The 23,016-nt window shown below is 38.8% G+C and overlaps 1 protein-coding gene across 1 annotated transcript; it reads right to left on the minus strand.

Annotated features, from left to right (window-relative positions):
- Positions 1–315: 315 nt before the first annotated feature.
- LOC122413397 (pancreatic triacylglycerol lipase-like) lies at positions 316–10,730 on the minus strand. Its single transcript, XM_043423718.1, has 7 exons — positions 10,134–10,730; positions 7,267–7,538; positions 6,912–7,182; positions 3,405–3,644; positions 2,439–2,672; positions 1,555–1,882; positions 316–554 (listed from the first exon to the last, which is right to left on the minus strand). The coding sequence occupies exons 1-7, from the start codon at positions 10,306–10,308 to the stop codon at positions 446–448; spliced, it is 1,629 nt and encodes a 542-aa protein (XP_043279653.1). The 5' UTR covers positions 10,309–10,730; the 3' UTR covers positions 316–445.
- Between the last annotated feature and the right edge of the window lie 12,286 nt (positions 10,731–23,016).

Raw genomic sequence — 23,016 nt, forward strand, 5'->3', positions numbered from 1 at the left:
AGGACCGATGATTGGGTGAGAAAAATTAAATGAGAAAGTCTATTTTAGTGATCTGGTGGTACTCGTTAATTTCAACTAATTTATCTGCCTCTCGATGTTCCATTTAACTATGTTAATCTACGATGGAAGAGTATTTTTATTATGCTTTTATAATCACCACTGTGCACGCTCTTTTTATACCTTTTTCTATAAAAACTTCAGCAACAGAGTAGCCTTATAATGGTCAGCAAAAAGAAGGGACAACAAAGTTGGAGTCGAAGCGTTGGTTGACGAAGGATCGAATGGAAAATGGTTCTCGAGCACATTCGGCTTGGATATTCTAAAAAAATAGTAAATATTTTTATTTCTCCCTTGTTTATAATAAGGTTTAACCAAATAATTTGCATTGTTATCGTTTCAATCGTTCCTCCGTCGCTACGTCCAACCATACGAGTTAGAATAGATTTTACTTCGTGTGGACGATATTCGTATCAACGTGTTGACAGTTGTCCGTGGTCAATGTTCTCGGCTCGTTTGCAATCAAAGCCCTCGTTTCATCCGTGCAAACGGTTATTCTGAAAAAAGTTTCAGTTCATTATCACTTGGAAATTATAATTAACCCTTAGTGTGCACACCTTCACAGCGAGACATTTCGTGCACATGGGGTCACTTTGACCCCAGGTCATGTTTAACATCGAATATCTCGGTAACTATGCGCTTTTCGGAATGAAAGGTTTAGTCACTTTTTGCAGTGAATTGATCCAACTTTAAGGCTGCAAAGTCGGATTTCCAAAAAAATCTTTTTTCATCGTTCAAAAACATGCTCAAAGTTGATGGTGCGCGTAAAAAGCACTTTTTCAGCCCTCCGGGCGGAAAGTGGCAACTTTCGGCCCGCTGCGCGGGCCGAAGTTGCCGCATTCCGCCTGCGTCGGACAGAAAAATCGTATACACTCCACGGGAGTGAAATTAGACCACCTCAAACCGCGTGCTTATCACCCTCGCCTTCGGCTCGGGTGACAATTCTGCCCGCGGTTTGAAGTAGTCTACTTTCCCTCCCTAGGTGTGTAATATACTATTTCGGTTAAATCTCTCGTAAAAAATTAAATTTTGAGTTTTGAAAAAAATCTTTACAGAGGGAAAAATAGTCCACTTTGCAACCGTTCCAAATAGGAGGGCTGAAAAAGAGTATTTATTTTGGAGTATGAAGTTGGCTATGCTCCCTACTTTTAGAGAGGGGATAACGATTTCTGAATATTGAGGGCTTTACTTATGAGATGCTCATCTGTAAATGCTGTTCATGTGAGAACAAAATTTTGGGGTCAACCTAACCCCAGATGCACACTAAGAGTTAAATGAAAAAATTGGGTACATCGAAAGAAGTTTTGTTTCTTTTTACAAAATGACTCAGATTGATAGAAAAAACCGAATAATTTTGAGAAAATACAAGATAATTTGTAAATGCTGAAACAAAGAGTCGGTCCCAGCAACAGTTTTGATCGATGTTTCTCAGAAATTCTCTACAGAGCATATTTGAAAAATTTGATTTTCTATTATTAATATCATTATAAAACTCACCCGTGGCCAGACTCGAGACTGTCGATAGTCAATGAATCGATGTACGTTCTCGGTGTATGGAGCAATCTCCATGTCAGAGGATTGAAAACCGAAGTCTGATACTCCCACGTGATTTCCACCGCTTCGGGTACTCCCACGACTTCTCCGGGCAATACGAAAGTGTGAGTAGTGCCAGGCTCGTAATATTCGGAATTCGCGCTCAACGGCATTTTTTCAGTTGTTTTACCGTTTTTTCCAACAACTCGGATCACGAACATTCCAACTTCACCACCGTGTACCACACTCTCATCTGTTTTCGAAATGTTTATCCTCACTCGGTAATGGCCCTCTGGAAAATCGGTAATCGAAGACGCAATGAATAATAATCGTCTGAGGAAACGATGATCGATCGTTTGATTAATCATTTTCATGTTGAAATTTGAAATTGGAGTGAATATTTATAAATACGTATCAGGAAAAAAGGTGCTTTTTTTCTCAAACGTTTCGTGACAAATTTCCTGTCGAACATTTCCTTCGTACTTGCTAATTCAGTTTACGATTTCAATGAATTTGTTCGCTGAAAGTGTTCAACTACTTTTTAATGGAAAACCAGTTTCTTTTACTGTGTTTTTTCTGTTTTCTTTTCCACGAAAATGTGTGGAAAAAGATTTTATATTTTGTTCCAATTCTAACCTCTTTAATTAATCAGTTTTTAAAAAAATATCGATAAACGTGAAAGCGAATTGTCGATTGAAAGATCGTTAGAAGAAAAAGTAACTAAAAAGTATTTAATCGAAAAAAAAAACTAAGAAATTGGTTTTGACACTGCAAAATTGAAGTGCGGCGGGTGCAGCTTCAAAGCACACTCGGTATGTTAAAAAAATACTTTTTTTTTTTAAACTCACTGCAAAAAGGTTTTTCCGATGCAGTAAGCAGGTAGACCGATGCGTGGTAATTTCCCGGCTGGGCATCAAATCCGAATCGGGGACAATACTGATTGAGGCAGTCGAAGCAATCACCGGCTAGAAACCGTGTCCAGGACGAGCATGGCACGGCGAGAAAAGGACACACCGTGTTGATACTTTCGATGAAGTAATCATAACTCCGAATGTGATTGCAGCCAAGGAATCTTTTTATTCCTGTTAACTCCAAATAATTGTGTAAAATGTAATATTTTCACACTCGATAATTATTGCAATCGCGTTTAAGGAGGGTGGATCGCGACGATACAATGTTGCCATGCTAAATCATGTTAAAATTACGAAGAATTTCAAGATGATAAGAATTTAATAAAATTTGGTAAATGTATTCTTTAAAAATATATAAGACAATATATATTTTTTTTAGATTTTTCTACAACATAGCTCTCGAGTAATTGAACACTAAAGTTCACCTGTATAAGCATAGAGTTTACATATATACAGTTGTACATCTCGTGCATTAGAACTTTGATTTAACGCTCAATTATTCGATAACCATGTGGTAAAAAAATTGAAAAAAATTGTATTTGTGTACTTGATGCAAAAGAATGTTAACACCAAATTTGATCAAATTCTTATTATTTTGATTTCGTGATCGACCCTCCTTAATTCTTAACAATTCCTCTTTCTTAAAAATTCTGCACGAATTTTCATTGAGAATAAAATTAATGTTTATACTTTACAGTCGCGATATTTCGTTACTTTTAACAAGTCCCTCTCAGGCAACAAACTTTCAAATGGATATAAACAGATTGAAAAAGTCTCAGATAGCGATGTCTTCGGCTATCAATTTTAGTGTTAGAATACTTTGAACATTTGTAAATGAACGACAATTGGTAAAAATGAGGTAAATCGAATGAGATAGCGTTGATACGAAAAACGAATAATTACCACGAAAGAAACTGCCGCGTTCCAAAGTTATCGAATTCAAGACACCGTGGTTACAACCGGGTTGATTACGGCCGCCATTGGGGTAAAAATCGATGTGCCCAACAGGTTGACTGATACCCAAACCACCGCTTATGAACGGACTGGAATCTGTGTGAATTGCAGTCACGAATTCCGCGTCCGTAGGATCGAGTCTGACCATTGGCGATGTGTTGCTGAAGTGTGGCTCGGCGGGATCGAGTCCTGCAAGGATATTACTATCATTAGAAAGGATGCCATTTAACGAGTTCTCGAACCAGCAGCTTTGACAAATGATAGTTGATAATCCAACGCCATTTTTTCAAAATGTTTTTTTTTTCTATTTCCTTTGCTATTTAAATCTCAAAACGATAAGAATTCCACGAAGTCCTGAGAAGGAAGTGACGCGTCATTTTAAGGTCAAAATTTCGAAAAATTATTCATTTTGCTTCCTCATAGAGGAAGCTATGCGATGAAATTTTTTTTTTCCAGTTTTCAATGTCAATGTGCTCAAAATGTCCCAAAACATCGAAAAATCATATCTAGAAAAAATGTCCGGACGTGTGTGTGTGTGTGTGTGTGTGTGTGTGTGTGTGTGTGTGTGTGTGTGTGTGTGTGTGGGGCTCAAAAGTTAAAACGATTAAAATAGCGAGCAGGCATTCTGTATATCTATACATGCGTATATAGTTATAGATATACAGAATGCCTGCTCGCTATTTTAGTCCTTCTAACTTTTGAGCCCTACCCGTGTGTGTTGACCACCTCTGGTGGTCAAATATTCAACTGCTCAAAACCAGTTGCTGCCTAGGTGTTTCTATAACTGTGTATATAAAAAATGGACGCTCATTCCCAGTCAATTTGCTAAACCACGCCCCCATGATGTTTCCCAATACTTTCCAGCAAAGTTGTCGGAATTATTTAATTTAAATGTAAATAGAAAAACGATGAAAATTGAAAGTTGCAAACTGTTTTTTCTGATGGCTCGTCATTCAGTTTTTTTTTATGGATTTAAACAAAGAGATAAATTTATGTTCGTAAAAGAAGGTAGAGAAAATACATTATTTTCGTGTATACAAAAAAAAATGTTGAAAATTCAAATTTGCAAATGGCTTCCTCACGATCGTCAAGATGCACGATGCCCAAAGCTTCCTGTATGAGGAAGCCAAAATGAAAAAATATTTAAGTAACTTTAATTATTTTAAGTAACCGAAATATACGAAAATTGATTTCTGGAAGTTTTCGAGGTTACTGATTCCATTTCCAAACTTATTTTTAACGTAGCTAGCCTTGGAAGGGGCGAAAATGATGTTTTTATGTCACATTACATAAAAACTCCTAAAGTTTTTTAGGATACTATAGACTCTTTTATGAAAATCAAACAAAATTCACTACCCCAAAAGGATTAAAAGTTTGTATGCTATTTTACATAAATACTGCACATTTTTTAGATCATCACACTCTTATATCGAAATAAAACAAAGTTCGCTACCTGCAAAGGAGAGAACAATAAGGGTTGGGGTGAAATTTTCATCTCATATGGCATAAAAACTTGCAAGTGAGAAATCTGAAAAGTTTACCCCAACCCTTGGCAGATAGCGAGTTTGTATTATTTCGATAAAAGCGTCCGGTACCCTAAAAAACATACATTTTTTATGTAATATAGCATACAAACTTTTCATTGAAAAATATAACAATTTCAACTTCAACCCTCGATTTTCATTTTAAGGGAAGCAAGATAAAAATTAAATTCAGAAATGGAATCAGCGACTCAAAAAACTGTTCTATACCATTTTTTATCTCGAAATCGGCTAAAAATTAAAAACGTTATTTTAATATGTACACATATGATACAATACCAGTCGACCGGTTAAAGAAAATACTTTAACAAAACTATTCAGTAGACTTTTGGAGTAGAAAAATAATCTTAGAGACGCTGCAGCGTCTTGTTCGATTTTCTCGAAGTTTAATCTCATTGTTAAAAAAAAAACGGTCGAAATTCAACAAAATAACTCTTTCCCGAGTAGCCTGATACTCTGGCAAGCATGAAAAGAGTTTCAAACGAGAGCAATCGAATACGAAATATATATCTACTGCTGCCACTTCTTGGCAACGTCTGCTCTCTTATTCCAGCTGTTTATCCCGGTGTTGTCTCCGGGCGGGTCCAAGGGCGTGGTGCTGGATCGCCCCACGTATTTTAAGGACCATCCATAATTCATGGTGATCTCGTACCGGAACAATAACGAACAGGCTTCCTTTTACCTCCGTTCTCTCCCATCTTGTTTTTATACATCTTTCGATGCTCTTCGGATTCTCCATTTTCAACGTCGAGATGGCGACTGTAAGCGTTGCTTAACGATCATTATTGCTCGACCGAAGAGCTGTTACTGCTGGATGCCGAAAGATTTTCGGTGTCTTCGATTCGCTTGCATTACATCCGACGGTTTCGAATCGTCTGATATTATCGACTATTAAATTTGTTCATTTTCTTATTTCGATTTTTAGATTCGATGCCATCGGAATAAATAACGTTCCAAAAATCGACAGACGTTGGCCATTTTTTACATCCATCATGTTTCATTTGTGCGCCAAGTGGGCAGACATAAAAGTCCCATAAAAATAATCGAAGCTAATGAGTGGCTGGGCAAACGCCCTCGGAGGTCTCGCCTCTCTCGTCCGTGGGCTTTCAATGGGAATTTTTACTCGAACTTCCTCCTGTGATCCTGGTAATTCTCGATGGGATCGATAGCTCGCGCGTAACGAGACTCTCATCGTCTCTCGCTTCGGTCTCGAGTGCTTTCGAAACCTTTCGTCGAAGTAACAGGGGGAGACTGAGAGTCTTGCTTAGTTATTGACTCGAGGCAACCTTTTGTCCTAGCAACCTTGTTAGTCGATCAATGCGCATTGCTCGTTCGATTAAACATTCATCAACCAATCGAATCAAGATCGTGGTGGGGGTAATTTTACTTCGAACTGAGAAATAATCGTTTCGTTTCTCAACGCTGCTCCCATCAAACGTTACTCCCGACCTTCCTTCCGTTATACAAAGCCCAAAGCCAAAAGCCATAAAAAGTAGAACTTCACTTGATGATTTACGAAGAAAACGGATTCATTTTATAGTGATTTTTCGATCGTTCCATTCTAAAAAACTTTATAGGGATAGCAAAAAGTATATTTCGTTTTGTTTTCGAGTGTCATTCATCGTGTCAGTATACTTACTGATAAGTAGAAAAGTACTGTAAATGACAAATTTTTACTGTCGGCATAGTAAATTCTATGACAAATGCACGAATATGCACCGACGACTGAACAAATTTTTTACTATGCTTATAGAGAAAAAGACTCTTGAGTCTTTTTACTATGGTCGATTGAACAATTCTTATTACTGCTCTTGGAATAAATGCTGCTATCCAGTTCGTATATACTGTCCCCGAGATACTAGGTTCCTAGTACTTTCCTCTAGAATTATCGGCCTCGTTTTCTCCGTGTGGTTACCTGTGATACGGCCCAAGGTGTAGCCGTACTGGATGCGGAGATGATAGCCGATGTAGCCACAAGTATGAGCCCCCAAACTATGTCCAATCGCGTGGATTCTCGATGTCGAGACCCCACCTATTTCAATTAGTTGCGCGGCCATTCTTGCGGTCATAGCACCTACTAATCTGGTATTCGCGACTGCCTGTGGGTATGGCGGTCCAGCCCCACCGATCCAGTTGACCACAACGACGTTGCAATCTTCTCTGATGAGTAGCTCGCGTTTCGTTCTCTGTGGATAATTTTCCCGTAGTTTGGATTGTGCTTTTTTTTCAATTGTATATTTTCTGCTCGCTATGAATGTTGGAAAACTCACGAGAATCCACGTTTTGTCACCGTTGTCCAAGTATCCGTGAACAATGAAGTACAAATTCGTTGTATTTTTTAAAGGCGATTTTCGTATGCTGTCGAACTCGTCGATCAACAGTTCGTGCGGCTCTTCCGAATGACTTCTCGTGTACAGCATGTAATGAGGATCCACAGCATCCGGGCGGCCCGGGAACGTCGAAACTGGCCGATTTTCACCCGACCACGGAGCTCCGATGTAGAAACAACCGTACGGTCTGTAGCATCTCCACATGTACCATTCTGTAAAGTCAAGATAAATTAGTCATTGCTATCAAATCATGCACGTGGACAGCCGAAATTAGACATTAATCGATCAAATCAAAATTTAAGATGGAGAGGTTTTAGGATGCTGAGCAACATACTGGAATTTTTGACTCTCCGAAGAATTGAATATTGACATTAGAAATGGAGGAAGCATAGTTATTAGTTATCAGGCATCGTTGAAGTCAAAAGATATAAAAATATTGAACTGGAATTATTCGTTTTTGTTTCAAGTTTGATTAAATCATTAGAGAGTTCTAAAAATCATTGGTTTTTGTTTAACAAATGAAATTAATTGTTAATTATTCCGATACGACAAACAATATATTGGAGAAACCTATTGAATGCTGAAAAAATACAATGAATTTTTTTTTGCAATTCATCAAAAAAAATTTTATTGCAAATTAATCGAATGTGTAGCGACAATAAAATAAATTTATTATACGATGGAAATGAATCGCATCAACTATCTTGGGTATCATGAATAAGCACTCAGAGAAATCGAATGAGGATGAACCCGAAGCAAAGAAATAAAAAAAAGTGAGATTAGTTTTGCTCGTTTATTTGTGTGTGTTTACAGAAATATTATGTTAACGGGTAGTAAATCGTGAAAATTTTATTTTGACTACAATTTAATGGCGATAAGGAAATCGGGGTTTACGATTCCTGATTGTCTGGACCACCTCACGAGAATACTCGTGCGGGAAATAAAAAATATATCTGACAGGGCTCCCGGGTTCAAGGGTACAGCCAGAAACGCGACCTCTGATAAAAGAGAGCCGACTTAGCAGTGAAAGAAACGGAGGAACATTCGCCGAAGATGTGCAAGATGAATATCTCTGTTTTTATTTTTTATGTACGCAACGAGAACGGATATGGGTCAAGGATGAAACACTTGCTGTAAGTCATGCGATCTTTCCAAAGCCACGAAATCGCTGCCTCGCTGGAAACCAGATTTTGTTGGAGCCATTAACTATTTTGGCGACGTATTCAACCTTAATTTTCGGTCCATTGCGACAAAATTTTAGTCGTTTCAACTTAATTTTATTTCAGTGCAACGTAGTGGGGTCGGAATATTCGAAATTTCGTCGTCCGGACCAAATCGTTTGAGTGAATATGTTCAACGAAGTATCGAGATATTTCAACAAAATTTCATTCTCAGGGTTTGCAATCGCTTCGATGTTTGACTTCGGAAAAGGATATTTCCTCTAACTGTGATTTGAAAACATTCGATCATCTGTCGTTCGTTTTCAATCGAACGGAAATGTTCCTTACAAATCGAAAATACCACGCAAAAATGATTTTACCAATCTCGCAAACAAAACGTCAGCAAATTGCTTCTATCGTCTCAACGTACAACACGAATATTTCCCTCGATATAAAACCCAGCTGTCGTTAACATCGCATATTCGTAACGACGCGTGTAGGATCATAACGATTTCGCAAATTCTTTCGCGTAAAAACATCGCGAGTTATGATCATGGATACACGCGTTTATCTTCGCGACCGTATCGACATGTGGGTAGAATATTCTTAATTCTTATCGAGCCACTGCCCCACTGTCACAATATCCTCGCAGGGTTATCAATGACGCGAAGTAGGCTCGCCATCCTGCGATAATATTTGTCACTTGGTCGATTCTCCGTAACTATTCTCCCTATCCCCAGTATTTTTTCAACATTTTTTCAGACACTCTTTCTCTTCGTATTTTTCCGAGTTTGTAATTTTTAAGATACTTTTTTTCGGTAGTAAAAAAACAATATTTTCCTTCGCTCCAAAATAAGATCCTTAAATATTTTAGCCATTGATCCGCCATTGAATGGAAATCTTTTCAAAATTAGTCTACTTTCGCATCGAACATAAACTGCAATCTTAAATTACTTACCATCACTCTTACTCATTATGATTTTGTATGCGTACTTATATCACTTTTAGTCCTACTTTCTTTGCGTTCTTTCTTGGCTCCCAGTCTATATTTTAAGTTCATTTGCTTCCTTTTACGCTTCCTCGAATTTTTGCTTATGTACTGTGATTTTGATATTTATTTGACCTCTCTAATTTTGTTTATTTCTTTGCTTTTTTTTAATTTTTATTTTACTTTGTACTCAATTTACCGTAACCGCGTTGTTTCTTTCCAACACTTAGAATGGATTATTTTCCGCGGCTTAATAAACTATTCAATCGATAAATCAATCAATTATACATTTGGCATCGTCAAACGCTTACTCTGAGCAAACATTTTTTCGTCATCTAATTTTCACCGGAAACAAGTTCAATTCCAACTATTTTCTTTATTTCGTTTTCCATTATTCTCACTCAGCCGATATTTGGAAAAACATTTTTTTCCTATACCGTTATTCGTTCAATCAATTATATTAAATAACCTTATTGCCAAACGCATAAACTGCTTATCGAGTAATTTCGTAGTCGGGTAATAAAAATTTTTGATTTCATTCGATAATTAAAAAAGAAAGAAGAAATTCGAGATGAATTTGGAGCAGAAAAATCACGCTGGACCTGGACGAATCGACGTTGGTAACGAATAGCATTAAATTTCACTGCGAATCATCTTACCATCTTCGAAATCAAACTTGTTTTCTTCTTCCTCCGGAGACAAGGTCGTGGTCGTGACATTCTGACGTTTGATCTCTACGCCGGTACCCTTCTGAGTATCGGTATCATTGGGAAGAGTTGCCATCATATTCGCGGTGTACATGAGCACCATTATCGTATCGTTTAAGAACATCATGATTGCGATGACTGAACTTCGTTGAAGTTACGCGTATCCACGAAGGGAGCTTCCGAAATGTGGGGGATATTTGAAGACGTTTGTTCAGAGTCGCAGATCGACGAATATCATTGCGATTTAGAAGGAGACTGAAAAATTAAAATTCTAAGAAAAGGCGTGGCACATTTTCGATTCACATTGTCACAAACGTCGCTTTCGTTTCACTCGAAAAACCGCACACACGCGAACACCTTTTCCAAATGGTTGAATAAACTTTCACAAAAAATTTGGAGGATGTAACTCGATCGATTTCTTCCGGCGGTGTGTGTTTCTTCGTGACCTGTAATGAGACGACGACAGAAGAAAAGTCGATTTTTCTTCAGTATTTTCGAGAAGAGCCTGCCCTCACAGAATCTCCAATCTCAACTGGTGTCGTCGTTTGAGTTGCAGACCAACATGGGAGTAAGAGAGCAACAAGTCGCTAGGAAAAATCGATTGACGCAAGTCTGTCTCGAGATAATGGAGGTCCGATTGGCAAGAGCAGAGTCTTATTCTCGGCTCCGTCAGCGAAAACAAATAAAAACAAGAAGAACGCGGATCTGGCTCTCGCGATTCCCAGCAATCCACGAGACGCACGTACTCCGTTATTTACAAACTCGTTAAATCCAGAACTCCGATTAGCTCGATTACTCCTTAATGAGAAACGAAATAAGTTAACGGAAAATAAGAAGTTGACGGAAGAGCGAATCGATCAGCGAACTGGGACCGGGAGGCTGGGCCAGCGGAGACTTCCTTCGAGACTCTCAGAGCCCCAACAACCTGGCAGCTCCACTGACAAAATTTAACTACTCGAAAACAGTGTTGAGTAACTTCGCCTCTTTATTTCGGAGACGAGCAGCCACCATAATAATTTCTTTGAGTGTGAAAACCGTGAGGCCTTGACAAGTTAAACTCCCCTAACTTTCCATCCTCGCTTTCGGCAGATCCCGTTAACGTACTTACCAACGCTTAAGATGAGAAGCTGAGATAGCGGACACGAATGTCTATAGATATGGATATCGATGGAACGTGAGGCATAATAGTTCTGGTCAGACGAAAAGATTATGAAGTCTTGGCTGTCTCGTCGAGACGCTTCGTCGCGGAAGGGAGGGGGCAAGGGTTCAAGGGGATATCGTGCTCGATTTATCATTTCCAGCAATAATGCGAAACGTACATTCATGTGCGGACGTCGCCCCTCACACGAGAGCTTGCCGACATTTTTTTTCGCGGCTATAATACTTTCCTGCACGCTTCATTCCTAGAAAGAGATCGTCCGACAGATTGCTGCTTTCTTCTTTGCTCCGCAGTTTCTCACACTCATTATCTGTCGTCTTATCTCTTCGGGTTTATTGAGCACGAAACTGGGCAATCGTTGCCTAAAAAGCCGCGCCGTTCTCGCGGCATTGTTCGCTTTTTTTCACCAAATTTCTTCTCAGGGCGCTCGACACGTATTGCGTTGAGTGGAAACATCCGGGAAATTGTTTAAAGAAACAACGTTTGTGGATCCTCCAAATTTGAAGAGACAAATTTATTATTTTTCCTTTCACATGAATGACTTTTGGATGTTTTTCTTATCAGTGAACGTTTTCCTGCTGCTGTCTTAAGATCCGGTTTCGAATGATCTCCAGCCGTCCTCCGACATCGCGACTGCAGATACTTTGCGTTCATATTCTTTTTACTATTTTTCGAGGGTTACGCTTATGAGATGATGCGTAAAGCTTTCGTAGTCCAACGATATTCCAAAGCCACAGTAGAGAAAAAGGTTTTCAAATTCGATTGTAAAAGTGACGCTTTTCAATAAAAACTTGCCTCACTTTTTGCAAAATATATCGTTTGAAATATAATTTTAGATGATTTACAGCACGGTCGGTTTTTCTAGCTTCAGTTAAAAATTTCGGACAGCTCTCACCATAATTAAAAGCTCTTCTTTTTTATTTACTGTTTAAAAATTTTGTAACTCTCGATATTTAATTGTAGATAAATCAATATTTTCAATTTACCGTTTACAAAAATTTGTCAACATGAAATATTTAATTTTAAAAAAATCAACATTTTGTTCATCTAGCTTGAACCATTAAGGAAGTTGAGGCATTAGAATGAAAATGATGTCACCGCTTTTAAACCTATTGCATCTTATAAAGTGAAGTGTAAAAAAAAAATCAGTTAAATTTTCAGACAGTTCAGGAGCGTCGTTGCTGAGAAAAATCAATAACAATTTGGGCCAAATAACATGTAATCTTATGGAAGTCAAGACACATTCAGTGATATCTCCGTAAAAAATGATGCTAAAAATATGAAATTTTTTGGGCAACATGAGCAAGGCTTGCCGAATAATGTCAATTTTTTCAGATTTATTAGGAGATTTGCTGAGATTATATTAATAATAATCTGTTTTCCGTGCAGTTTTTTGAGGCTAAAATCGTCCCCGTTCGTGTTTTCGACTGAGCTTTCACCAGTTTTTCGTCTTTTTTTCCCCAACTTTTCTTTAAAGTGTATGCAACATTGCCAAACTGTAAACTGGCCTAACTTTTGAAAGGTACAGGTCATCACTTTTGGGTAAAAAAATGACTGTACAGCCTCAACTTCCTTAATTCATTATGTTTCAACAGAATTTATTTCCGGCCTCATTGTAATGTGCACTAAAGTATGTGCAGAAGTCCAGGAAGATTGATCATTTTTCAACCTGCCAGAAAATTCATAATAATTATGTTCCATCCACCCTCGAACCTCACCCTCCCGCAGTACACGCCTTTGACCTAGTTATTACAAAAATGTTCACTTTGTAAATTAAAATAATATCATGAATACTTCTCAATTGATAAATTAATGTCTACATTAAAAACTAATCGCAAATGGACATAAAATGTCATTCCAAGTTCGACTACGTATGCCCTCAAACTTCAAATTTTCGTTCTGAATCACTTTATTTGCACGTTAAGTTTTGAAAAGGCGCAGCATTCACAGCCATATGTGCATGTTTATATAGCACATGAAAAAATGCGAGGCTTATGTAGGAATACAATGAATCGCTCATAAAGGAAGTTCGGCAAGCCGAGCCGGGTGTAATAGTGCGAGGGGAGGGCCTCGACTCCGAGGAATACCTTTTGTAAGGTCAGCATCCCTCGTACACACAATAGTTTGTTCCTATAGCAACCGATGTCCTACATATACCCTCCACATACTCGAAATAAACTGTTCATCGTCAATAACCTCCGTCGAATCCATGTATTCCTAATACTTTCCACCCCTAAGAATTTCTCATCGGTATATACCTATTGGTGGATGCTTTGCGAAAGCATCCCTACCCTCCACGAATTCCCCTCACGCTGGAAATACGAAAGCTCGAAGGAAGGCGAGTCATAGGTCGAAATGACTGGTGCTAACAAAACTGAGGCAACATTTCTATCTTCATCGACTTATTTATAATTATTTATCGTTTGAATGGACAGAGTGAAATTTATAATTACCAAGATTTTTTTTGTGCAGGGTCTAGAATTTTTTTTTAGGAATCTTTCGTTATTTAGGATTCGTCTGCAACAGATGTCAGATCGAAATTGTTTAGGTTTCTGAAGTATTTATTATTCACACCCTTATGGATTTCGGATGAATTTTTACGATATTGGAGTCTTAGTTAGTAGCATGAAAATTATGATGATATTAAAAGACTTCTCCACATGGGTTCATCGCCATGCTCGAAAAAAGAGTGGCTTCGTGCGATGTGAGTTCTTTCACAGTGAGCACTTAAACCACCTTTTCCTCCCTTTTAGAGGCATTGAAGCTGCACAAGAGCTAATATACAGCAGCATCCTTGCTTCAGCTCCTCTGCTTTCCTGAATCCTTGATAGTCACGACGTGGTTGTGTTGTTTCGTCGTCGCTGCAGATATGTGTACGCGTATCTTCATACAGCTTGTATATCACCGTCGTTACTTCGCTCTATACGCAAGTAGTGCCAGTATTTTTCTCGTGTAGGCTTCATTGAGTACGTTGCTCAACGTTTCAAACACTTTTACTTCTGCACAAACTTTATACGTCCAATACACCGAATCGTAGGTCATTAATTTATTAAGCTCGTGCCTATAATCGCGATTGATAAAGTTCTGAATGAGGAAAAATTGATGTTTTATTTTCTGCGAAGTATGATAGAACGGGATACCTTTCGATCAAAGGTGAGCTTCGAGACATCGAAATCGCAATGATCGAAATGAACCTGAACCCTTAAGATTATCCTTAATAAATCGATTTATCGCGGCTCATAAATGGTCCAGTGTGTTTATTACTGTCAGATTCAGCCCATTGTGAGCCTTAAGGTAGTTCATGCACGAAACGATTTTCTTCTTAAGAAAGTCTTGATATTTAAACAGAGTTTAAGCGGATAATCGATTGATACGCATATTAAATTTTAAGGGGTTTGTCTTATATTGGTTATTGAGATAAACGTGTTTAGATATGAAGAAAAATATGCAGGGTTATAGGGACTGTACGTAAAAAATCGTTCATCTTTCCAAATAACGAATGAACGCTTCTTACGAAGTTTATGAAAAAGTACACGATAACAAAGGTATGGGAAAAATTCGAGATTAATGTCTCTCGTATAATCTCACATTTGCTTATTTCAGTATTTTGTTTATTCTTGGCTTGGGCCATTGCTGTCACAGCCTTTTGTCTTTTTATTAATACTTTTTTCTTGATTCATTTCCCGTTGTGTTTTCCTTAATTTTGATTACGTTGATTATATCCTTAATCAGGGAGTAAAAATCGATCGAATTTAGTACGATCTACCTTAACACTGGGTTTTCGGTCAAATTATAATTATTATTGGAGTACAGACATTTGTCAATGATAATTTTTCGCATAAGATAATAAATTTAATTTTATTTTTCCAATAGTTTTACTGCAACCGCTTCTCAATCGATACTTTTTTTTCTCCCAAAAGTTCAATGACAGCAATGAATTTAAGTTCTGTACCACTATTTAAATTCAACAGTATCGACTTCCAGATGTAAATTATTGACAAAAGTTGACTCTGAAAGGTCTTCTTCGTGTTTCTCTATCGCACTCTCCGTCCCCTTTCCACGAGAACTCCTGCGTCCCCCTTCGTGTATCTCCCTCCTCCGAACGGTGCTCCGAGCGTAGCGAAGAGTCCCCTACCCATCGTGGGGAAACTCGTACCTTAACACTTAAAGCATCGATATGTATATATATACTGAAACATACCGAGGGGTGCCGACTCACCACACCAACTCTGCCACGGCCATTCAAGTGGGAAGGGGTTCTCTCACTGTGAGACCCTCCACTGCAGCCATAATACCCTGTGACGATGCCCTATCGAATCCCCATTTATTTACATGTAACCAGGTCCTGGGGCAACCCTTTGGAGGTTCACGTACAACCATTTTTCTTAGAATCCAACGACGTTCGATTCCTGGAAAAGGTATCGATCCGAAGACTCACTCTTGGCTTTATTATTATCCTTTTACATCTGATTATCTATAAACAGGTCAATGCATGGAATTATTAAAATTTGATTTTTTTAACATTTTTAAACATTTTTTTGACAATAATTTGTCGAGTTTTAGAAATCGGTTGAAATCGCGGCGGAATCGACTCTAGGAAACACTTTTTCACGGCTGACGTTACTGTTTATTTTCTCATTTTTTAGCTGTCAGGAATTTATTCGCAATTTCTCTCGTGCTTTCCTCATACATGTTTTTAGCTTGGCGCAGCTCGTAAAGAGTAAAAAATGTATAAACTTTTTTTAAAGAATTTTTCACTTATCTTTACAGCTGAGGATATCATTCGACTTCTTCGTCTTTTATTAACTCTTCGAACCTCCGACTGAATAAAAATCCGTACAATTAGTTTTTATTATTACCAATATTTATTATTACCAAACGTCAAATGGAACTGTTCAGGAATGTGAAATACCCATTTTTTTGCCATTCCCATGACTTTCGCTCGGTTACGTTTTCTATTCGTATCTGAGTTGGCATTGAAACACCACAAGCACTTGGCTCACCATTTTTTCTTCATTTCTCAACGTTTTTCAGATCTTCGAAGTCAAATTTTCGGAAACTTTTGAGTCATTTTTTTGCAGCCAAACTAAAGCTAAATAAAGCGATGAAAATGTTCATGAAAATCAGAAAATATACAAAAAAACTGTCAAAAAATCATTCAACAGTTTTCGGGTTTGTGAGAGCGGCGAATATTCAACCGGACAAACTTTTTTCCCTCACAAAAATATATAGCCAACAGGCATCTCGGTTCAGTGTTCGACGGTGAGGGCCATGGAGGCTCCCTGATGGGACCTCCAAATGCGTTGCCGCCCTTACCTCGTCCTTCTCCATGCACTCCTGATCACGACGATGACACGTGTAAGTCTGGAGGTTTAACCCTTTACTTAGCTCGTGTCCTCGAAGGGACTTTGCTCCAAACATTTCTCTCAGAGAATACCGCAATGCTCTAAAACATCCAGCGTGATTAAGTTTGTTGGTGATTCTGCGTTATAATAACGCTCAACTGCACGTTAAAAATGTAATTATTTCTACACTCATACACTTGTCAATAACATTCAAAGCACAAAAAAAATCTTCTACAAAACAAACTTGATTTTTTCATCAGGAGAATATGACAGGAAGGGAAGTTCGAACTGACTCTTTCCCTCTTTTTCCATGTCACGGTTGTTGCTTCAGAGAACAGGCTTCCTTCACACGTGGCTCGTCGTCAGTCTCTTTTTCTCTTACACCCATGAAAAACGTGAAACTCCAGGTTTTTCGCCTTCCGGAACAGCAATCCATTGAAAGGACGAACAAAAATTCGCGTTGTCTTCGTTTATAAACAAATCTACTTTTTTTCAATGATTTATTTTCTCGTTGCCAACACACGAAAATCTAATTCGATCTCAAATTTCAGGATTTTTTAACCCCAGTCTTTTCCTCATGCTTCCAACTTAGTGACAATTATCCGAAAATGTTAATTAAGTAAAAATCAAAATTTCCAACGCCGCTCCAACTCAATTTTTAGCATGAAAGAAATATTTTAAAAATTTCTGCTTCATGGCACCTACGCAAAGAAAAAAGTTTTATCAAAATCTTTTGGAATGGAAGTCTCGAAGCTCGATGAGATAAAGTCTCCGATGGAATACCCACCGTTTGTTTTCGCGAGCCCTCACAGCGTAAACGGTAAACGATGCTTGATTTTCAATACCGATTTTTTCACCAAAAACTTTCGTCAACGAAAACTATTTGCGATAGAAATATTTTTATGATGTCACTGTTCTTGCAATTCGCTTTGAAGCCTCGAATTCGGCGAGTTCAAATCTCAATTTTTTTACTGTCACAACAAGACGATAAAAGTCGAGTTGATTATTCGAATCATTTCGTCAAATACATCATTTCCTTCGAAACAGTTGAAACGATTTTTCAATAGAATATCAAGGTGAATGGGAATTCAGCCTTCCCCTGATCGTTGTAGAGCCTGGAGAAAACAAGGCTGCCTGCCCGACGAAATCATGGAGCTTCTGCGTTCTGCCAAATATCGCAACATCGACCATTCCGAGGAGCGTGTGCGTAGGGCCATTGGTTCAATAGGGGGAAGGGATCGTGCGTGACGCTAAGGGATCCTTGGCGATCTTTCTCAAGGCTTATGTTATCCTGTTAGCAAAGCCCTTTTCATAAAGTCCCCGTAGGGCCTCGAGGTGTTTAACGCGTGTGCGTTTAACGATGGCTTTTATGCCTGCGAATGTGGGGAGCTCCAGAACCCTTGGCGTAGGTCCAGCTGTTGAGGAAGGACGCGAGAAAAACGTTCCATGGAATCCGTACGAATGCATCTTTTTCCAAAAACCTTCGTTAATTGGGAATCTTCGATTTCTTGATCAAATGGGATTGTGTCAAATGAGAAAGATTGAAAAAAAAAAATAGTTCAAAAAAACAAATTTTGCGGAGATAAATAATCTTTAACTGGAGATAAATTGTCCTTGACAATGTTTCATGTATAATGAAATTCGCTATTTCATCACATATTCGAATCTACTGACATTTTCATTTTTTTTTTTGACCGAACCCTCTTCGATGCTATGGCGAATGGGAAAAAACCTTGCAGCGCCAGGCTCCTCGAATTCAGATCAAATTTCGGGTCTCCCATTCCTAGGATTCCCATTTAGTCCAGCCCCTCGCTTCACTCTACGCACGCACACGAGCCGAAGAGTTCTTCCATGGCAAAGTCCTCGAAAATCGAACTGAGCCATCTCTTCTACATCCCTGTTATTTTTGTTCTCTGATTTAGCTTTCACTTTGGCTCGCCCCTTGGCAACAGAATGAGGAATGAGAGGGGTTGGCCCTGGAGCCCATCCCTTCGTAGATTTATCGCGTGCCCTGGAAGTCGCCCTATTCACACATTAATCGGGGGCTATTGTGCGTTCGAATATATATATATTTTTTTACGATAAGAATCACTCAAGGAAATGCGAAACGTAAAAAACACTGAGGAAAAAACTACCGCAATCGTTGGATTAGAAATTCTCGAGTCAATTTAATTTCGAGTTAATTAATTTATGAATCAAATCACGGGGACTAATTAAAAAAAAAAACGATGAAGCTGATGAGAATTTTTCGTTTTCGCTGCTCAACGGAAGTCTTCTACGTCGTTTTTCTTTCATGCAGGAAGATTTTGCCAGCTGCGTCTCGGTCTTTCGAAGTCCTTCCCAAAATGCTTACACCATGAACGAGTCCCTTCGAAGGCTTCGAGGGCTCGTGATGAAACTTATTCGAACATCATGATTTCCTGATAAAAGTGCGTAGGTGTATGCCCTTTAGGGTCGGATGCCCTTAAAAGGCCCTTCGAGTTTGAATATAAAGGCATCCTTTGTCGATCCTACTCAAGGGCATGGAGGTTTTAGTACTGCTGAGCCGGCGAGAAGGCTAATACACCTGTTACTCTTTACAGGCAAAGCCACGAGGAGACTCGGCGTTCTTGCACCGTTTCATGAGTTCCTGTTGGAACCGTTTATCTTTAAACCAACTGCAGCGTAGTTTTCGAGCTCCGCCACATTCTCTTTGTTCTTCGTTCCTTTGTGATCAAGGCTTTCTCCTCGTTCCGAGACCCCGACACGCTCGAGTCTCAAGAGGCTCGGAGCAAACCTTCAGCCCTACGGGCCAAGTTACACAGGGAGCAGAATATTAATTTGCTCGAGGGCCAATTCAATTAGGCGATCATCTCCGAAGTGGAGGACGAACCTGCTCGAACCGGAGGTTCCTAATGCGCCCTGAAATACGTACCGGTTCCCCATCTCTTTCGACCTGGGATGGCACAGGCATTTTTACAGCAGTAGTATGTGAAAGAAAGAAACGGGAATTCGAAGGTTAGAAATCATTTTTCGAAGAAGAATAGAAACATTTCGAAAGAAGAGAATTGAATTTACTCCACTGAAAACAACATTTGCTGAAATATTTTGTTGCACGGATTTAATGAAATCTTTTTCCTCCAGAAAATGTCCTGTTTCCGACGAAGCCTCTGTAAACTGAATTAAAATTTGATCGAAACGACAAAACATTTTGTTGCGTAGACTAAATATTTTGTTGAACGTATTCAACAAAGTATTTTAATATTTCGAAAATAAATGGCATCCAGAGTAGCATTGAATGTGTATTTCAACGTGTACCTTCAATCATTAGTCAACTTTATTTTAACGAAAAATCTAGTCTTCCAATATTGAAACTAGTTACAAGTGTCACTAATTAGATCTTATACGCTTGGGGATACACGCGATGCGAGGGTCAAACTACCCATTAACTACGCAGAAAACTCCTAAAAATGATTTGCCAAGAATTTTTCCATGTTAATCTGATTTTTTGGCTTCACACTAAAAAAACTCTGGAACCTTTTTTATCAGCGCATTAAAATTTCTATAAATAACGATAATCACTGATCGATGGAACAAAATGCCTTCATTGCGTATTACAAACGTTTAAATACCCATGGAATGTACCTACATACGTAAATATAAGTGTAGGCGGCCATCAGGGAACTAGTGTTCGCTGGAATCCTCCACCTCCGCAAAACAACATGGCTTACGACGTTTTGTAACGGTAGGAAACTCGAAACCAGGAAACCATGCGTTTGTTAGCGTGCTGGGTGTATGGCCAGTTGCCTGGGCAACGCCCTTTATGAAAATAAACGAGCGTGTCCCATGGCCGATATAATAAAACGCGGAGCATATAAGAGAATACGCGATCTTTGTGCGCTGCACGAATCCCGTGAAGCCCAACGCCATTGGACGCTCGGGGGATATTTAAACGAGCCATAAAACAGTTTTTAGAGCAATACGGACGGAAGACAAATCGCTCAGACGTCAGTGATATCAGGAATACATGCTACGAAGCAACCTGCAAATCGAGAAATCCGCGGACTCGAGATACCTGGGAGGTTATGAATGCGCAAAGCCTTTAATCTCCATCTCGTTCGTTCATGTTTTTCTAGCACAGGCAACTGCTCGCAGAAAAAATGAAAGTGCGCTCCTGAAATTGTGAACTTCGTATCGAAGAAAAAATACCGATGCAGAAACTACTTTCATCTATTCGAGAATGGAATTGAAGAATTCTACATTTTTGAAAGTATTTAAATTGAACATCGAGATGGATTTTTATTGCTGCTGGAGTAATTCTCATTACAGGCAAACGATGTTTACGAGTGGAATTTTTCTTTAAGGATGTTATAAATAATTTGGGCTCGCTGCACCAAACATTACGATTCGACGATAAAAAATATTTCGAATAAAAAACTACTCAACCAGTCACGATGGATCTTTTACGAGATACGAAATTTCGATATTTTTTTTTTTACAGCAATGGGGAAAGAAGTTTAACGATTTTGTTCAGTCTTCAAAATCAGAAGTTCATTGATCATTAAACTGCATCGATAAACCATAAAAATTTAATTGCCAATTTGAAAATCATCCGGAAACGAAGAAAACGAGCAAATGGGATTATAATTTCACGCAGATAAAAAAAAATTACAGAACTTTTTTAAAAACAATGAAAAGTTCAGAAAATAAGTTCTTCAAGAAAAGCTTAAAAATTCTGTTCGATTCTCAAAAAAGGGATTTGCAAACGAAACCTGCAGGTGCAGCTGGTGAAGAATGGAACAAAACTCAGAATTCAACGACCCCGAGGCACATAAACCCTCAAATGGTACCCAAGTAATCGATCCGTTTGTCACTTTATGTACGAAGGTTGATGTTTTTATAAATTTGAATTAAAATCCTTCCAATGAATATTCAGTGAGTGGATCTCGAATTCGCGAGTCGTTGTTCTTGAGCTACTTTTCGAAGCTCTGTAATCTCGCGCTCGAAATTTGAATCGAAACGTTGTTTATTGAGGTTTCTTCACGCACAATAAAAGGCAATAAAAAATATTTGCAATACTGATGTTTCGTGTGGCCGAAAAATTAGCCGAACGGAAGCCACGACCTCGAGCATCTTCTTCATGAAATACTGGAATTGGGCAGCGAGTTTCGTCCGTTGCTGTGCCACACCAAATCCCACTCCGCGTCAGTGATAACGGACGAATCTTGTAGGTGCGAGCTAGTATTAGGATATTATGTGTGCCGTGTTTCGAGGTTTCTTGATGTACCGAGTTTCCTAGTCTCCTGAAAGGGAAGACAGTGCGCCACCACCGGAACTAGACGGGACGAGAAATGTTCTACGTTGTTCAGAGGTGAGCGGGGGCTTTCGTTGCTCCTGGAGACACCGCTGGTACTGAAATTCAGGTCGTTATGGTCGTTCCCTCACTGGTATGCCATCGGACGCCCGATCGAAGAACTCTTCTTGAATGTCGACAAAACACACAATCGTCTCGACTGTTCTGAATACGAGTTTTTTTTTCAATTTCCCCGGAGAATGACAATCAGGAAATCATCAAAACGTGCGAGCTACCTGAACGCGTACTATCCCTGCGCGGTAAGATTTGTCCCTGGAGACAATCTTTCGTTGTTATTTCAGCAATTTGCCTGATTTCTACTCGGCACTAGTCGTTGCTAAATTCTCTTTTTTTTTTGCATTCAAAAATTCAAGCAAAGTTGACAAAGCGTTGAAGAAACACGCTCAATGTTCGATGTTGAAAGACAATTATTTTGCGGATGTTCGAGTGTCTAATCGAGTTTTCATCTGAGAAATTGACATTTTTCTGAAATTATTCCAATCTTTTCTGAAACGAAGGATTCTTGTTAAAGTGTTTTTTTTTCTATACAAACGTCATAAAAACACTGTTAGTTTATTTGGCATAAATGTATGTCAAACTTTTCATTCGTAGTAAAAGCAAAGCAAATATCCAATCAGGAAGAGCTGTCAAATGAAACTGGTTTTATTGAAGCCATCAAAACGAACGACCCCTTCCGATGAGCCTTGGAAACCAGCGATCCTCGATCCCCCTTCGTTCGCTCATACGCTTTCGTGTCAAGTTTTATGAATTCAATTTGTCCTGGTTGAAGAAAGATAAATCGCGTAGATGTCAATTGTATCAGGGCAGCAGAAACGTGAAGAAAGTTGCTTTGAATTCTAGTAGAGTAAAGCGTCTTAGATATTCGAAGCTCGAAACCAATTAGGCTCGGATACTAACTCGCCCTTGTATTTATTTCAACTCCTCAAAGTTCGTTATACTTTTTATCAAGTATTCAAGAACGTTCGGTACTGCGAATGA

The sequence above is a fragment of the Venturia canescens genome, chromosome 1 (assembly GCF_019457755.1).
Source record: "Venturia canescens isolate UGA chromosome 1, ASM1945775v1, whole genome shotgun sequence".
Taxonomy (NCBI): domain Eukaryota; kingdom Metazoa; phylum Arthropoda; class Insecta; order Hymenoptera; family Ichneumonidae; genus Venturia; species Venturia canescens.